The 18,426-nt window shown below is 39.0% G+C and overlaps 2 protein-coding genes across 2 annotated transcripts in view; one reads left to right on the top strand and one right to left on the bottom strand.

Annotated features, from left to right (window-relative positions):
- The window catches only part of fbxo11b (F-box protein 11b), a 26,940-nt gene extending 13,249 nt beyond the window's left edge, over window positions 1-13,691 (top strand). The window contains exons 9-22 of the mRNA XM_033984216.2: window positions 646-757; window positions 1,828-1,934; window positions 2,320-2,457; window positions 3,145-3,362; window positions 4,435-4,615; window positions 6,568-6,690; window positions 7,062-7,147; window positions 7,580-7,656; window positions 7,890-8,033; window positions 10,616-10,726; window positions 11,430-11,537; window positions 11,622-11,730; window positions 12,073-12,171; window positions 12,636-13,691. Coding sequence (XP_033840107.1) covers window positions 646-757; window positions 1,828-1,934; window positions 2,320-2,457; window positions 3,145-3,362; window positions 4,435-4,615; window positions 6,568-6,690; window positions 7,062-7,147; window positions 7,580-7,656; window positions 7,890-8,033; window positions 10,616-10,726; window positions 11,430-11,537; window positions 11,622-11,730; window positions 12,073-12,171; window positions 12,636-12,765 — 1,743 coding nt within the window. The 3' untranslated portion in view covers window positions 12,766-13,691. The remainder of the gene's footprint in view (window positions 1-645; window positions 758-1,827; window positions 1,935-2,319; window positions 2,458-3,144; window positions 3,363-4,434; window positions 4,616-6,567; window positions 6,691-7,061; window positions 7,148-7,579; window positions 7,657-7,889; window positions 8,034-10,615; window positions 10,727-11,429; window positions 11,538-11,621; window positions 11,731-12,072; window positions 12,172-12,635) is intronic.
- msh2 (mutS homolog 2 (E. coli)) overlaps window positions 13,663-18,426 on the bottom strand; it is a 22,493-nt gene continuing 17,729 nt past the window's right edge. Inside the window, exons 14-16 of the mRNA XM_033984913.2 lie at window positions 17,244-17,491; window positions 16,170-16,342; window positions 13,663-14,565 (exon numbers count right to left, since the gene is read on the bottom strand). Coding sequence (XP_033840804.1) covers window positions 14,395-14,565; window positions 16,170-16,342; window positions 17,244-17,491 — 592 coding nt within the window. The 3' untranslated portion in view covers window positions 13,663-14,394. The remainder of the gene's footprint in view (window positions 14,566-16,169; window positions 16,343-17,243; window positions 17,492-18,426) is intronic.

Here is an 18,426-nt window from a genome sequence, read left to right as displayed (position 1 = left end):
AGGAGAAGGAGAGCCGGGCGAGGAGGATGAGAGCCAGGTGAGGAGGAGAGGGAGGCGGGTGGAGGAGGGCCAGGCGGGGAGGAGGAGAGGGTCCAGCTGTCATCGGGGCATCTGAAAGAGTTACACTCCACAGGGGGAGTGGGACAGGGGACAACATGTGAATAGCATTGCTGATGAGAAAATAGGACAAAGCAGAGGATAGTGCTCAGGTTGCCATACTTCCCCCAGCTAGTTATCTCCTACTGCAGCCTATCTTATCCCGTGTTTTAATGTCCCTAACTCGCTCACTAAGTAACCTGGTCATACGCTATACCGAAGAGGAAGGTTCCTCAAAATGTCTCTAATTCAGTCCCAGATGGCATTTATTTACACGTGCAATTTTATTCATTATTCAATGTATTTATAAAGAAAAGTTTGTTTTATTTTTGTTTTCAGTTCATTTTTATTTGCTATTTATGTTTAACTGTAATGTGTATTTAATATAATTTTAACGTGTATTATTCAGTTAACAAAATTCTATTCAAATTGTACCATTATTTTAGTTTATTTTGCATTTTGTTTGTGAAAAATCTCATATCTTCATAGGTTATCAGAACCTCTATAAAGCGCTGCCTCTGACTCGGTGCTGCCCCCTTGTGTCCACAGTTTAACCCCGACGATAAGTCTGCACAGCACCACAACGCTCACCACTGTCTGGAGATCACCGTAAACTGTAGCCCCAACATAGACCACTGCATCATCCGCTCCACCTGCACAGGTAACTCACACGGACCACGTTACCGTTGGGTTTAAATGTATAAATGCATATGTCATGGTAATGTGTTTTCCTCACAGGAGATTACACAACTGATTCATCTGTTTTTTTTTCTCATTTACTTTTATTTAACAATTTTCTTATGTACTGCACCTTTACCTCCTTGCCAATTTAACATAACTTTTCTGATGGAGCTTCAGCCACCTGCTTGTCTCCATGGAGATGTTATTACATTGCCTGGAAAGTTCCACAGTATTGCATTAAACTTGTATCTCTTCAGGCTAAGATGCAGGTCTGCTCTGTGGAGAGGAGATCCTGTTAACAGTGAGAATTCCTGTACACGCTATGTAATTTAATAAATGCAATATGGGTAGGTTTAATGCCAAAATGTGAAACATTCCAGGTAAAGTAAGTCTCCAAATCTTTTTTTTTCCCTCATTTATTTTATTTCTACAGGGGAGCCCATTGAGAGCACCACTCTCTTTTTCATGGGCGCCTTGTTAAAATACAGAACAATGCAAACAAAAACAAACCAAACACATAACTGCATAGATCCATTTAATACATTAAAAACAGGAGCACGTGTGATTATAAATGTTTATTAAAGTGCATTAGTGGCACCAATGCACTTTAATGCACCCATTTATGGGAGGCAAAATAATCAAAAGCTTTTTTTCCCATTTCGGTTCTAGTGCGGACAGTTGTTTTTTTTAATGTGAACTTTGCTATGGGAACTTTTAATACAAGATGTCATGATTGTCTACAAGTGAGCTATTCAGTTTATCAAGTAGTCCTTTAATATTAACAATACTGTGTAAAATGTATTTATAAAGTGAATTAAATAGTTCATTATTGTCCTGCATATGCGCTGTGAATGCCCAGTTTGCACAATATTGAATTGACTTTTTAAGATGGCCGGTTGAGACGATAATGATCATGTGGGAGTAGAGGCCACAGGACATATCTTTGCCTACATTCAAATCAATTGAACTATTTCAAGTTAAAACAGTCGGGACCTTGTTTATTGACTATATTGTAACTGTTGGCTGATATATTGTATTTTGTGGTTCCAGTGGGGTCAGCGGTGTGCGTGAGCGGTCAAGGAGCCTGTCCCACCATCAAACACTGCAACATCAGCGACTGTGAAAACGTAGGACTCTACATCACGGACCACGCACAGGTAAAGACCCATTCTTTACTATAAATCCCATTAGAGTTAGGGCTGCAGCGGGACTAGTCAACTCTAAAACCTTATATCCAGTTGATGGAATTTAATATTTTGTTTGCTATGGGTCATACCTGGAAGACTGAAGTATTACACAAACATCTTCAATCAAAATGTCAAAAATAAACGATTACTGCTTTTCATCACTAATTTGAATCTTTATTTTGTTGATATTGTATTAAAAAGCCTCATTTTACAATATAAATAATCATTTGACTTGTAAACTCATCTTAAATTTAATCACTGACAAGTTGACTATTAAAATAAATATTAGCTGCAGCCCTATATTACATACTTTTATACTAAAGTAACCATTTTCTGTTCTTGTGTCTGTTTTTAGGGCATTTATGAAGATAATGAAATTAGCAACAACGCTTTAGCTGGAATCTGGGTGAAAAACCACGGCAACCCCATCATTAGACGCAACCACATTCACCACGGGCGCGATGTGGGCGTGTTCACGTTTGACCACGGCATGGTAAGACTGCTGTGTCAGTGTTTGGGTTTCAGAAGTAAAATCCATATTTTTTCCCACTGACATCAAAAAGAAAGGCCAGAGCAAAGTTTGCCATTACACTTACAGACTGTATATATAAATGGACATAGCTAACCTGCTAGCCGCCACATTCCAGATAGTGATCATGGAAGTGATCAGTGGAAGTGATCATGGCTGCGCTTTCGGTTCCGTCAACTCCAGTTCACTTTTCATTGGAAAACTGTGGCCACTTTCTCTGTAACTGCTGCTGTCAGACTTGTCATTTTGTTCTTAAAATGTTCCTATTAACTGGTTTGTGGACTATAAGAACGCCTTATAATTAAATGCAGACGTCACACAGCAGTTTCATTTTGATCTTAAAAGCTGCTTCTGTACTGGGACAAATAAGACAACTTTACTTAATTACATGAAAACAATTGGATACAGCTCCTTTTAAATATTTTGTTGGCCAGTATTTTGAAGGATAACATTTTGTGTTACATAATATGGCATTGCTTTTGTTTCTCATTCTTTTTAGTGGGAGGTACAAATAGAGTACTACTTTAGCCCATGAAAAAGCTAACCGTAAGCTAATTGTTAACATCAATGGAGCTAGATTCTCAATATCTTCTCTATATTTGAAGCGAGATTTCCATACTCATTTATATCGTCTTTTCTTTCTATCCTTAGGGATACTTTGAGAACTGTAACATTCACCGAAATCGGATCGCCGGTTTCGAGGTGAAGGCGTATGCCAACCCGACCGTCGTGAGATGTGAGATCCACCACGGGCAGACGGGAGGCATCTACGTCCACGAAAAGGGGCGTGGCCAGTTTATAGAAAACAAAATCTACGCCAACAACTTCGCTGGAGTCTGGATCACATCCAACAGTGACCCCACGATACGGTAAGGGCTTTCTTTGTTCAGTTTGTTAAAGACACACTATAACTTTTCTAATGGAGGGTCGCCATCTGCCTGTCCTCCATGTTACTGTTTTGCTGAGAACGTTCCACAGTAAGGCATTAAATCATCTTTCTCTAAGTTACTGGTCAGATCTGTGATGATGTGGCATTGCTTACAATAAGAATACATATTTTTCTATTTCAATTAATTTTTTAACAATAAAAACCTGCCTGGGATCCAGAACACACACTTCCTCAATACTTTGCAAAGATGTGAGTCTGGTCACCGGTGAACCTCTCCTTTTTCAAATGGGCGTGATTGACAGGTGGATTAGCCAATCAGGGACAAGCGTGGTCCATCCATATCGACAAAAAATTAAGGAAAAAAGTTTCACATGGTGGATTTCTGCAGAATCTATGAGTGACGCACTAAACTCTGTTAATCTGAGGTGAGAGAAATGTGAAACGAAAGAGCTCATTGGTCATCTATGATTTAGAAATAAATTCACATGTCACTGAAAGAAAACAAATCTGATTGGACGATCCTGTTTGACCGAGCTTGAGACGCAACGGAAACCAGACTGAGCCCTCTCCATTTTTTATAGATTATCGATATCAGTTTCGATTTATCAGGCTAAATAAAAATACCTGTGATTGAATAAATCCTAGCTTGATATGTGTAATGCCATACTGTGGAACATTTCAGGAAAAGCATTTCCATAACGAGACGGCGGGTCCTCTACCAAAGAAGTAGTACTGTGCACCTTTAAAGTTATTTTTATTGTTCATCAAGCTAAACACACATTCAAATGCCTAATATAGTTTGACATATTAATTAATGAGACAATATACTCCCCTTTTATTGAACCATGAATTTGATGCTAAATCTTTGCTGCTGCCAAATAACAGCTGTGTTTTTGAGGCTATGTGTGATTTGACCCCTGCATAATTAAAGATTTATGTCTATTGGTGAAGTGAATTCTGTAAACTTGCCATTTAATTTGACCATAAAAGACCAAGAAAACTGAAATCTTACCCAAAATGATGCTTAAAATCTTTTTTTCTTGTCTTTCCAGGGCCAATGCAATTTTTAACGGAAATCAAGGAGGCGTGTACATATTTGGGGATGGGCGGGGCTTAATAGAGAGTAACGATATTTATGGCAACGCTTTGGCGGGAATCCAGATCCGAACCAACAGCTGCCCCATTGTCCGGCACAACAAGATCCACGACGGGCAGCATGGAGGCATCTACGTGGTATGTTCTGGACTTATGTCTCTGTCCATTAAAATAGTGTCTTTAGCTGTGATACGCACGAGGAAGGAAGAGGTTTACTCGAGTAAAAGCCCAGGATTTAAAAAAATAGCATTAGTTTGTACTTAAAACTCACCGGAGTCTGGATGTCTAAAAGTGACCATACGATACTGTAAGGGCTTTCTTTGTTTAGTTACCGTATTTTCCGCACTATAAGGCGCACCTAAAAGCCTTTAATTTTCTCAAAAACCCACAGTGCGCCTTATAATCCGATGCGCCTTATATATGGATCAATATTGGTCAATTATGACACCCGTAGTCAGGAGGCGTCGCTGAAGTAATAGCGGTAATAACCCTTTAAGGACTGAGCACACTGTGGGCCAGTATAGCTCACCTAGACCTAGACTTTTATTATTTTTTAGCCATAAAAATCATGTTAAATGAAGTATCAGCATTTGCTGCATTTTTTCCACACAACTACTTCTATTTTACACATCCATCCGTATTTTTTCTTTTACGCGTCGAATAAATGACTGGGAAAATCCCCGCAGCACCGCGCTCTCATTCGTCACCTTCAGGACAACAGAGGCAGATTACCGTAATGATGGTAAAATATTTAGATAGCCCCGTGTCTCCGCTTTGAGACGCCTTTTGAATTTACATGAGAGCACGACTGGGCGGAGTTACGCTGCTGGAAAGTCCGCAACCGCGAGTCTAACGGCGACGATAGGATCCGACGCTAAAGGGATAACGGGGAGACAGCGCCGGGCAACATACGCCACAGTCTGCCAATGGATCGCGGATGCCTGGGCTGATATATCAGTCTCAACTATGGTCCGAGTTTCACGAAGGCAGGAAATGTCACTGAACTGTTAAGACAACAGCAGCGACACGGATAATGGCGATTTTGACGAGACGGAATCGTGCACTTTGAATGAGCTCGACCAACTGTTCAACTCAGACACTGAAGAGGAAGAACTCGACGGATTCGTGAATGAGGAATGAACTGAAAAAGTGAGGCTTTACGTGTTTCTTTCACGTGTTTACAACTAAACAAGGCTGGGAGATATTGTGACTATGGACATTAACGTTTGAACAACGTTGAGTTATTGATATTACTTTGCACTATTTCGAGAGTTACTATATTGTGAATGCATTAACTTGTTTTGTGAGTTTGACTGACTTATCTGTTTTGTTGACATTCCCTTCAGCGCAGCTCCATCTCGTGGATGCGTAACACAACCCCAGCTACTACAGTAGTTTATATTCTATGCGCCTTATAATGCGGTGCGCCCTATATATGAAATTTGTTTTAAAATAGGCCATTCATTGAAGGTGCGCCTTATATTCCGATGCGCCTTATAGTGCGGAAAATACGGTAGTTAAAGACACAGTATGCTATGTAACTTTTCTGGAGGAGGGTATACCGCCCTCGCCCTCTTTCTCTTCCGTCTCTTCTGTTTGTTATCTCTCTTTACCTCTCTCTGCCCTCTTTCTCTGTCACCCTCTTCTTTCTCTCTCACCCTCTTCTTTCTCTCTACCTCTCTCTCTTCCTATTTATCACTCTTCCTTTTTGTCACTTAACCTCTTTATATCTCTACCTCTCTCTAACTCTGTCTTTCTCTCCCTCTTTCTCTACCTCACTCTACCTCTCTTCCTCATTCTACCTCTCACTTTCTCTCTCTGCCATCTGCTTGTCCTGCACATCTCTGCTTTACTTGGAATGTTCCATGGTAAGGCATTTTAAATCCTGTACTTGGGAATTTAAATCTGTTCATAGGATTATAATAACAATTTCTCGTCTGTTGTAATTAAACAGTCGCCAAACCTTTATAAATATCACATTCATTAATTAATCGAAAGCCCCTGAAATATCTGCAGATCCAATGACACGGCAGGTTAAGCCACATTAACCACGGTACAGTTTTTATACTTGTGTTTGTTCTTTATTTCAGCACGAAAAAGGCCAAGGTGTGATCGAGGAGAACGAGGTCTACAGTAACACGTTAGCGGGAGTGTGGGTGACGACCGGCAGCACGCCCGTCCTGCGCAAGAACCGGATCCACAGTGGAAAACAGGTACAAACTCTTTACACTGGAAAATTGTCTCCCCTCTCTCTGTCTGAACATCCTAAGATTGTTTAAATCCAGGCTCCAAATGGTTCTGTTCAGCTGTGCATATGACTGTAAAAGATTTATTATTATTATTATTATTATTATTATTATTATTCACTCCTCTTTTAATTTTAATTTTTATGATTATTTATGTTTTGATTTTTATGTCTTTGTTATTCTGTAAAGCACTTTGAATTACTTTGTGTACCAATTGTACTAGACAAATAAGCTTAAATTGGGTACATTTTACAAAAAAAGTCAAGAAATTGAAATGCAGTAGAAGCAAGTGAACTGATCAGAAAAAAGGCTGACAATTTTATTTATTTTTTTCACAGGTCGGGGTTTATTTCTATGACAATGGGCATGGCGTATTGGAAGACAATGACATCTACAATCACATGTATTCTGGAGTCCAAATAAGGTAAACAGGAACTCTCATAATAAAGTGTTTGTTAAAGGTGCACTGTGTACCTTTTCTTGGGTGTTGACACATACGCAATTACTTACCATTTATTTGATTTTTGTTTTTCGATGCTCAAAAATGCCTTGAAAAACATGAATACTTACTGTGAGCGGGCTTGGATCTCCACAGACCTGTGGAGATAGATAAGTTGAATGTCATACTGCAGAACTTTCTAGCCCAAACAATGCGAGTAGTTTTTAACAAATGCGGCAAGAATAAACTGTTGTTAATTGGGTGAAAATGGCTAAGCTAAATGACATAAACTTGGTTAGCATATAGCATGTTATTAATCTTTCTACCACATACATTTATAAGTATGTCCTATGTATTTAGCCTAATCTTAAAGTTTAAAATTATTACCTTCTAATTTAATTATGTTTCTATCCACAGAACGGGAAGCAACCCAAAGATACGACGTAACAAGATCTGGGGAGGACAGAACGGAGGCATTTTAGTCTATAACTCGGGTACCAATCTTATAAATCTACTTTTTTCAGAAATATGAAACTCTCAATCAACTTTTCACTAACCAGAAAAAGCAATATTTAAGTTTCATGTATTTAAAAAAAAATCAACAAAAACAGTACTCACATTAAGGTTCAAAATCCAAATGTCTGTTTTATTTTGCACAAATTCACACAAGACTGGTTTTGAGGATTAACTTTATATTATTTTAATATATGTATGTGAAATGTTCCAGGTTTGGGCTTTATTGAAGACAATGAGATTTTCGACAACGCCATGGCTGGAGTCTGGATAAAGACAGACAGTAATCCAACTCTGAGGAGGAACAAGATCCACGACGGGAGGGACGGAGGCATCTGCATCTTCAACGGAGGACGAGGTCAGTGACACAGATCTGGACTTTAAAGAAGAGTTTAAGCAGACGACAGGTTTTCACGTTTTCATACGTAAAATGTAATGGCACTTGTCGTGTTCAGGATTGCACTCACACTGGCGTTCTGTGGGCACGGTTTGATTGGGCGAGTCTGGGCGGTCCTTTTTAATAGTAAGGTCTTCTGATACAAAAATGACATGTTTTTAAAAATCTGACACAATCACATGTAATTTTATCCTACTCCACTTTATTTATATGGCACATTTTACAAACTAAATGTGAAATTTGACAGTCATAAAAAAAACTTAAAATCAAATAAAAGGGAAGGAAAGAAAGAGAAAAATACCTTAACCCTATAGAGGCGGATGCTATTGTCATAGAGCGCGGTTGCGGACTTTCCATTACTGTAACTCCGCAACCAATTGTGCTTCATGAAAATTCAAACGGCATCTCAAAGCAGAGGCATGGGGGTATTTAAATATTTTAACGTCATTACAGTAATCTGCCTCTGTTGTCCCTCAAAAATGACGAATGAGAGCGCAGGTGCTGCGGGATTTTCCCAGTCACTTTTTCAATGCGTCAAAGGAAAAATATGGATGGATATGTAAAATAGAGGTAGTTGTGTGAAAAAATGCAGTAAATTCTGATACTTCCTTTGACATGTTTTTTATGGCTCAAAAAAAGAAAAGTCTAGGCGAGATATACTGTTCTATAATGTGCTCAGTCCTTAAAGGGTTAAACGACCTCTAGAGTAAGACCAGTGTAAATGCATTATTGAATGAATGAATTTGGTTGATTTGGATCATTCAGGTTCAAATCAGTTGTACAGTTAGCAGTTTATATAACAAGCTAAAAACACTCTACATCTGCATTTAAGACTTTTTCTATTTATAGCTTTTTTAAGGCACTTTGGAAAAAGCACAGCAGAAGGGAAAGAAACGGATCAGTTCCCAAGACACACATTTGGTCCCTTCCTCTGTAAATGATTCTCCCATTTACAAGAAGGTCCAAGCTGAACTGGAGGCTGCTTTGGAGAAAGTGTCTCAACTCCAGGCAGAAAACGCCTCAAGGTCAAGTCCAAAACGATAACCTATAATATGCTGAACTCCTGGGAGCGTTTAACAAGAAGGAAGAGGAACTTGAATGGCTTCAAAGGAAAAACAACTAAACTAAAATGTGACCTTCAAGCCTTGAAGCACCAACCTGTGGAGATGCAAGCCCACACTGGCTGCTCCACTTCCTCATCCCTAAACAAACCCATTCCTTCTGAGTTTCCAACCGCCTACGAGACTATGAACCGACAAGAACTGGAAGAAAGGCTTCAACAGCTCTTGAATGAGGCCAAAGAGGAGGTCATGAGCCTTCATATGGAGAACTGCAGGCTTAAACCGGGAGCAGTGGTCAGGAGCAGCCGCAGCCAACCAAGAGCACTGATCGCGCGGGTCAAGTCCAAAACGATGATCTCGTCAATCTCCACCGTGAGTTAGAAATAGTTTCGGCCGCAGTAAAAGACCTTCAGGATCAACTGAAGCACGAACAGGAGATTTTGCTTCAGGGACAGCTCAAAAAAGGAGCAAGATAAATCCCACAGGCTCCTGGACCAGACAAAGTCGCTGGAGATGTCAGTGGCAAAGTTCAAAGCCGAGTTGGACCAGGCGAGATGTGATGAAACCAAACGAGACTCAAAGGTCAAAGACCTCGAGAAAAGGCTTGAGGATCAGCAAGAGGTTTTTTAGGCTGTAGTTGAGAAGTGCTATGCTGCGTTTGAGAAGCTGGCAGCAAAAGTCAAACGCGCATGCACATACTCTGACAGCAACACTAACCAAGTAAATTAAAAAAAAAAAATGTTTTTTTTCCTTTAAAAAAAAAAGGGTAATACAAGACAAAATTTCAATTTTTTACGAATTTAGTTTTTTTTCTTAAAAAAAAAAAAAAAAATCTTCTAAGGGGGAAAAATTAAACATAAAGCAACAACCAAATCTCAAAATTCCAATTACTCCCCACCCCCCAATCAAAATAAAAAATAAATAGAAAATGTATTATATAGAAAACAGGACAGTTAGTTTGGGTTTAATTTTTTGTGTTGTGTCATTTGCGACAGTGGCTCATTTGGTAGAGCGTTTTTCCGCTGATCTGAAAGTTGCCATTTTGAATCCCGATCTCAACATAAACATCACTGGTTGAGCGGCCAGATCCACTGACCCACAGGTTGGCGGTGCGATTCCAGCTCCCACAGATGAATGCTATCATTGTGTCCTTGGGCAAGACACTTAACCCACCTCTCCCCCAGTGTCTGTGTACACCAGTGTATGAATGTGTGTGTGAATGGGTGAGTGGTTCTTTGATGTAAAGCACTTTGAGTCTTGAAGGTGGGAAAACACTGTATAAAAATGTGACTGTATCTTGTTTTATTCTGTTTAAAAGTTTTTAACTTGTCTTGCACAGTGTCCTTGGTTTTGAAAGGTGCTCGTAAATCAAACATTTTTATCATTGACTACACAGCCTTATTTTGCTCTAAAAATAAACATTATGTACATTAATGTGAAATGTGGCATTTTTTAAAATGGTTCTGAATCTCTTGTGTCCAGGTTTGCTCGAAGAGAACGACATTTTCAGAAACGCGCAGGCCGGAGTCCTCATCAGCACCAACAGTCACCCCATCCTCCGAAAGAACCGGATCTTTGATGGATTTGCTGCAGGTTTGAGCTGCTCTCAGTCTGTACAAACACCGCATTAATAAAAATTTAAATCAATAAATATAATAAATATTAAAAATATATCATAATTACTTGCTATGTACTGCTTAGTCTTAATCTTTTCACTAAAATGCTTACATAATTTTGAACATTTTGAAATTTACTTTTTGGGGAGGGGTCCATCACCTACTTGTCTTATGGGGTGTCTTTGCGTTTCCTAGAATGTTCCACAGTACTGCATTAAAATGGTCTATTTTTCACATGTTCAATTACAAGTATTTTTATTGTAAGAAAAAAAAAAAGTATGCACTTGAAATATTACTGGGAGACACAGCAGGCGGCGGACTCTCCACTCCAAAAAATGACAGTCCACGTTTAATTATCTGGGTATATAATGCATGTAGTACATTTATTTTTAGTTTAGTTTCTTGGTGATTCTTGTGTTTTTTTTTGTGTGTCTTTGGAAAATATATTGACAAAATCTAAACTTTTATTATGCGCCTTCAGTTTATATAGTTCAAGGTCACCAAAACTACTATCACTATTATTCCTAATTTGAGTTTAAATTAGTTTTAAAACCTTTTCTGGTTTAGCCCTGGTTTGGCCCCGTTTTATGGCTCATTTTAGTTCACCTCAAATTCAAAACTATTTGGCTTTTTAGACTGAGCTTAAATTTGAATTCACCGTAATTTTCTTGTTGATTCAGGCATCGAGATCACAAACCACGCCACCGCCACTCTGGAAGGAAACCAGATCTTCAACAACAGATTTGGAGGTCTTTTTCTGGCCTCAGGAGTCAATGTAACTATGAAAGGTAAATATACATTTGAATTATAACAAGATTTTAACAGGTTAGACTTCATCACTGTGGATTATAACCTTCCTTTTGTTGTTTCAGATAATAAAATATTAAATAACCAAGATGCCATTGAGAAGGCAGTGAGTCGAGGGCAGTGTCTCTATAAAATCTCCAGCTACACCAGTTACCCCATGCACGACTTCTACAGGTAAGTCGCATGTTTTTATTAAATTTAATGAATGTGTTCTCAGATTATTTAAACTAAAATGCAAACCTCAGTATTGCTGAAAAATGGCTTAATAATAGAAACCGATCCATTGACTCTGTTCAAAATGGCAGAGCTGATACCTGTTCTTCATAGTGGCATTTCACAGTGACAAGCAGCAGGTTATTATTTATGTGTTTTTATTGTTCAAAAGTAAGTACAGAGAACTGGGTGGGGATAGGTGGAAATGGACACCAAAATGACATTGTGAACAGCTCATAAAAGTGCATCTGGAATAATATTCAAAATTCCATGTAAGCAATATTTATGTTTGATTTGTTTCAGGTGTCACACGTGTAACACGACGGACAGAAACGCCATCTGTGTGAACTGCATTAAAAAGTGTCACCAAGGCCACGATGTAGAGTTTATACGGCACGATAGGTAAGACACATGTACCAGGTTTGGTTTGAAAGGTTTTAGAAGTTTTCTAAATGAGAGGGAAATAGTGGCTTTATTTGCACTTCAGTTTGGTAAATGTGATAAGAAATCGTTTCTCTAAAAACTGACGACTCCTAGTCTTCCGTAGTACCACTGGAGGGCGCTAGTGCATTTAGTGTATGGAGCTCAACAGCTACAGGCTTATTAATATCCACTACACTGCTATTTTATGTTCAAAAAGCACATTTAAACGAAAGATTCTGTGAAATGCTCTGATAACTTTATAGAGTGTAAACAACTACTGCATGTCTCCATGGAAACAGACCATCCACCACAAAAGTTACCCTTTAATGTGACAAAAACCTTGTTGGGGTAATGGGAGCTCGACAGTAAATGCCCACCCCCAAATTAAACTCTGTGTTCTTCTATAAAATACTTTAACTGACTCTTTTCTATTTTGTTTCCAGGTTTTTTTGTGACTGTGGCGCAGGGACGTTGTCGAACCCCTGCACTTTGGCCGGAGAGCCCACGCACGACACGGACACTCTGTACGACTCGGCGCCCCCTATCGAGTCCAACACACTACAACACAACTAAAAACCTCACTTCCCTCATAAAATACAACCAGAACGACTCACAACAAACTCAACAGCGAAAGGCCCCAGAGACTGACAGACAGCTCCCGTAGGGCCTGATGCGCTGCAGTACCGGCACACTCCACCAGGGGGCAGCAGTGGCCACAAGAGATTCCTCCAAGAGTATTTCTGCAGTCTGAAAAGAGAAGCGCCCCCTAGTGTCACCCCTCACATCGTCTTCATGAACTTGTCAGAGACTTCCTGTTTCCGGGCGCTGCCGTCCCATTAGCCGCGTGGCGGGCGTAACTAGGCAACAGAGCAAAGGGGGAGTGGCTCTGAAAATGGACAAATGTCAAAGGTCGTGTGTGTGATGGAGCACTTGGGCTTTTTTTTAAGAAATATGTTTTGATCAATGGGTTTTATTTCGATGCTTTTCTCATGTAGTTTTGTATTTTTGAGCGAAAAGCTGACTGTATTTGAATGTCTTTTATTTTATTATATATTATTATATTATTTCCTTTGGTTAGCCTCCCTTTTCCTCACAGTGACGCAGAGCCTCGTGGTCCCAGTGGTCGACTTCTTTCTGTGAAAGAGTTTAACACTATCCCTCTCCTCGCCAAGGCAGTTGTACAGTGTGCGTGTGTGTTACCGTTGTGTGTATTTGTGTTAATGCAGTCAGTGTTTAGTGGAGAGGTGTCAGCAGGGGGCGCTACAGCTCCTCTCACTGGGACACGATGACTCTGCCCCGCCCCCTGTATTGTGGTGACTGTGGCTCTCATGCGGCCTGGATCGTATGCATGTATCATAACATCTAGACTTAATATATTGTGAAGTATTCAATAACCATTATGTAGATGCTAGTTGAATTCAAAAAGGGGTCTACTTTCTTAGACAAAAAAGAACAGGAAACTGGCCATTTCTAAGAAAATAAAACTTTATTAGTTCAAAGTTGTGTGGTGTCAGCATTTGTGTGGATTGAACTTTATATGGTTTCCTTGACTCAGTTATATTGAATTTTTTTTTTTTATATAGCTACAAAAACAACTGCCTAAAGGAACAGTGTAAGACTTTGGTTTTAAATTTCATAAATGTGACCTGTGTCCCCAGATGCGAGGTAAACTGATAAGTTGTAATGCTGATTTATTCTCATTTACTAGCACATAAAAAGTTGTTCCGAGCCAGTTCCTATGACTAAATCCAGTTGTTTTAAACCTAAAACTTCCCTCACTCTGATGTGACGCTTTAACCCCAGCACCTGCAGCCAATCATTAAGTGCTAGTGCAGCTGATTAATGATTGGCTGCAGCTCAGTGAGTGAAGTCTGGAGGTTCTGAGCGTTCACACAAATGAGACACTTGTATCCTGTTAGAACTAATAGCACAGGTTACATAGGGCTCCTTTAAAGGGCCAATATCGCTGATCTGTTTCCCCATCAAAAACAGACCTGGAGTTGTTACCTCACAAACAAAACACATTAGAACATGGGTTAAAGCTCACAGGAGTCAGTTTTGTGTAATATACGAGATGTATTTAACTCATCGGCCACTAGATAGAGCTGAAAAGTACACACATTTACTTATTTTCTTTATTGAAAAAACATACAAAACGCATTTTTTCTATACACTAATGTTACAGTAAAGCCTTGGGAAACATTACTTAACTGAAACACATCTTTTGAGGATCTCTGAGATGTAGCTGTTGTTTTTAGACGCCAGTTCCTCCTTCATCCTCTGAAGTTCTGACTTCACCTCGGTGTCGGCCATGTTGGAGACAGGAAGTGACCTCACCTTCTGCAGGAAGTCCATGATCAGACCTTCACCAACCTGAAACAGAGGGCAAGAAATAATTTGCTCAACTCTATGATCATATTAAACTGAGATGGGGCAAAATCATTATTAAAACATTTTCTATGAAGTGGCGCCTTTTACATTTACATTGATAAAAAAAAAAACCTCAACACTGGCTCCTACCTCCAGTGCATCGGTTTCTCGTTTTATGGAGGCACATTTCAAATCTGGAGGACATCTGGCAGCAAGGAGGACTTTTAGTGTGAGTAACATTTCAAACTTTCTTTAGAAAAAGCTTGATAATAAATTACATACTGATTCTACAATAAAAATGCATTTTGATGTCATCCTGGACTTATTTGTTTTTTCTGTTTATATTGTATTTTAAACAGGGCGCCCATAAAAAAGAGCCCAAGTGAGTGCTCTCATTGGGTCCCCCTGTATAAATAAATAAAAATAAACATGTCTCATTTTATAAGATCAGAACGTTTGCTCCATAAGTATTGCAACATAGAGAACAAATACTTGTATATCTATATGTATACACAATATGAGTATATAATATTACACTGTGATTCACTGTTACGTATGAATTGATACCAAAATTCTTGGCTTTAAATGTGTTTTCTTTACTGTGTTTTTTCTGTTTTGGACAGTCTAACTTTAAATACTTTACAATACAACAGCAAAAATTAAGATAATAAGTGAATGTTCAGAATCAGGCTGGAGGACTGTTCCACAACCTTTTCCCATGAAAATCAAATTACGTTCAGTGAGTCTTGTGACGCAGGTAACTTTGTGTTGTCGTGTTGGACTATTTCTGATCTCCATATTTCGCATCAGTGGTAACAATATTAATGGGAGCACAGTTTGTAGCAACTATAACCTGAATTACAGTTAACACAGTTTGGGGAATTGTTTGATCAAATCATTACACGTCATGACAGAGAAATACATGAGTCACAAGCACAGACTGGATCCAAGCGATTTCCAGGGGTTAAGTGCAATTGTTTGTGTAATGACGTCACTGTATTGTACTTGTACTGTATTCTTCAGACACATCACGGCTCGCATCATATGAACTCACACTATAAATGTCCAGCATCTTCCAGGAAAAAACTCACTAGAAAAATTACAAATGGGCTATAGGCGTAATGTCAAATGAAATGTAAAAAAAAAAACCCATCTGATTTATTTTTAATTTTAAATTTAATGCAAAAAATATATAAATAAATAAAAACCTATAAATTATTTAGAATTTCTAATATAATGCAAAAAAATAAAAAATAAATTAAAAAATCTGAATTATTTAGAATCAAACAAATGCATAATAAAAAAAGAAATGGCTATGTAATTTTTCCTTGAGTTTGTAACAAGCAGCAGAGACTGAAAAAATACAAAAGCAATTAAAATGCTAAAAAAAAATAGCCATTAAAAAAACCTCAGTCATATTACAAGCAGGTCTTATAATTTTAGTACAGATAAAAAAAGTATTATCAGATCATAAGACATAATGGGATATTTAAAAAAAGATATATTCATTTTCGTCAATAGTGCACATTAATATCACTCGCATACAAGCTTTTAAGCCAGATGCCCTGGAGACTGCAATGTGGGTGAAGTGTAAACGTCAGACTCACCTGTTTGTCGGTGCGTCTCCTCTTGCTCTCTGGCTCCTCCTCTTTCTCTTCTTCTGCGGCGAGCTCCTGAAACTCCTCCAGGTCGGACGCCTTCTCCTTAGCCGCCGCCACCACCGCCGCCGGGAAACAGGCAAGCTCCGCCACATGGATCCCAAAACTCTGATCACACACACCTGATGCAAACAAGAGGATCAGTGTCAAGTTAAGGCATTTATTAATATTTATTTATGCACAAAAATGAAAAAAAAAATACTGTTACTTAAAGGTTCTAGATGACACAAAACTGACTCTTGTGAGCTGTAAACCATGTTCTAATGCTGTTACCTCCTCAAAAAACAGTTGTGTTTTGTTTGATTCACACATGTTTGAGTAACACTTTATTATTAGTCTGTCTACATCTCCAAATCTCAAAATGCTCTGCTCCACCTTGTGATGTCATGAAGTGGTAGTTTTCAAGTTAACAGCTCCTTTTACCTTTTGTTCAGTCCAGATTGGAAATTCCAGGGCTGAAATCATCAATATGATTTTAGTGAAGCTGTATGGAGTTTAAAAACACAGTGGAGCACTTCCTGTATTACCACATGATGACGTCACAAGGTGGAACACAGTGTTTTCAGTTTGAGAGAAGAACTCAACCCAAATATGCAGGTTTGTGCGTTAAACATGTGTGAATGAAACAAAACACAACTCCAGGTCTTTTTGTGATGAGAAAACAACATTAGGATAGAGCTCAGAAAACAGCCTAATATGGACCTTTAAAGCAAAACTAACATTTGCCTGTTTCCATGGAAATAGCAGGTTAAAGCTATACTTCAGAACATGCTCCATAGAGATAGATACGATTTATGATCAAACAGGAGGCAGCTCTCCTCTAGGCAAAGTAATAGTATGGCTTGTGGAGCTGCAACATTTATTTTAGTCTATATTTGGCTTAAAAGTTACACAATGAAGCTTTAAGACAACCTTTTTATTCGGATCTCACTTAAGTATGAATTTATTCTGACTCTACCCACATATTCCCATTGTGTTTTATGTTTGCCATTATCCTGATCTCAGCCTCGTCTCCGTTCGTACCTGGTTTGACCTTGTACAGCATGGTGAGCGTGTCATGGGAGGTGAGAGCCGTCACGTGCAGGTTGTGTACTGTGGCCTGTTGGTTTGCGAGTGCCGTGAGCTCGTGGAAGTGCGTGGCGAACAGGCAGAAGCAGTCGATCTTGGAGGAGATGTGCTCGGAGATGGCCCACGCCAGACCAAAGCCATCGTAGGTGGAGGTGCCTCTGCCCAACTCGTCGATAATGATCAGGGAGTTCTGTGTCGCCGAGCTAAAAAGAGACATTTAAAACAATTCAGAACAGCACATGCCAGAGATCTTTATTAGATATTTATTATTATGACATCAACCAACTCTGGAACATGAGCGAAATATCCAGATGGAGGGCAGGGGTCTTGAACTACATTAGATGCATCATTTTTCAAATAAACATCCAAATAACTAAATTTTTTGTTATTTTTTTGGTTACATGGTAAGATCTGAGCCATAGAAGGTTGAAATTATAACTTCTGTGACTCATTACAGATGCAAACTTTCATTCTACTGTTTATTTACTGCAGCTCATGATTTTTAACAATATTGTAGATTTAGAATCGTTTTTGTGGTTTAAATCAGAGGACACACTCTGGACCTGCTCATTACAAAAGGAGTAAATATTTCAAATGTCAATGTGGTGGATGTTGCTCTGTCTGATAATTTCTGTGTCTTCTTTGACCTGTCTGTTATTCCCAAACCAGCAGCTGGTCCTGCAGTTGTTCGAAGGAGACACATAAATGATAAAACAGGTGCACTATTCATGGAAATTATACACTTTGAAAATGCCTCATGTTCTAATGTTGATGATTTGTTGAACTCTGTAACTTCGAGTGTTTTGAATGTTCTGGACACCATTGCCCCGATGAAGCTAAAGTGGTTAAAGATAAGCAGAAAGCGCCATGGAGGAATGATGACTTGGTCAGGGCACAGAAAAGGGAGTGCCGGAGGGCCGAGCGGGAATGGCGCAAGTCAAAGCTCCAGGTTCATTATGAAATTTACAGAGAAAAGATGCACGTGTACAACCACAGTTTATGTAGAACAAGGCAAAGGTATTTTTCTGACATTATTGGAAGTTGTAGTAACAACTCTCGTGTCCTGTTTGCAACGGTAAACAGATTAACAAACCCCCCAGCTCCACTGCCGTTAGAGCTAATTTCCACATCTAAGTGC

The sequence above is a fragment of the Periophthalmus magnuspinnatus genome, chromosome 19 (genome assembly GCF_009829125.3).
Source record: "Periophthalmus magnuspinnatus isolate fPerMag1 chromosome 19, fPerMag1.2.pri, whole genome shotgun sequence".
NCBI classification, from domain to species: Eukaryota; Metazoa; Chordata; class Actinopteri; order Gobiiformes; family Gobiidae; genus Periophthalmus; species Periophthalmus magnuspinnatus.
This window is presented reverse-complemented; position numbering and strand designations above follow the sequence as displayed.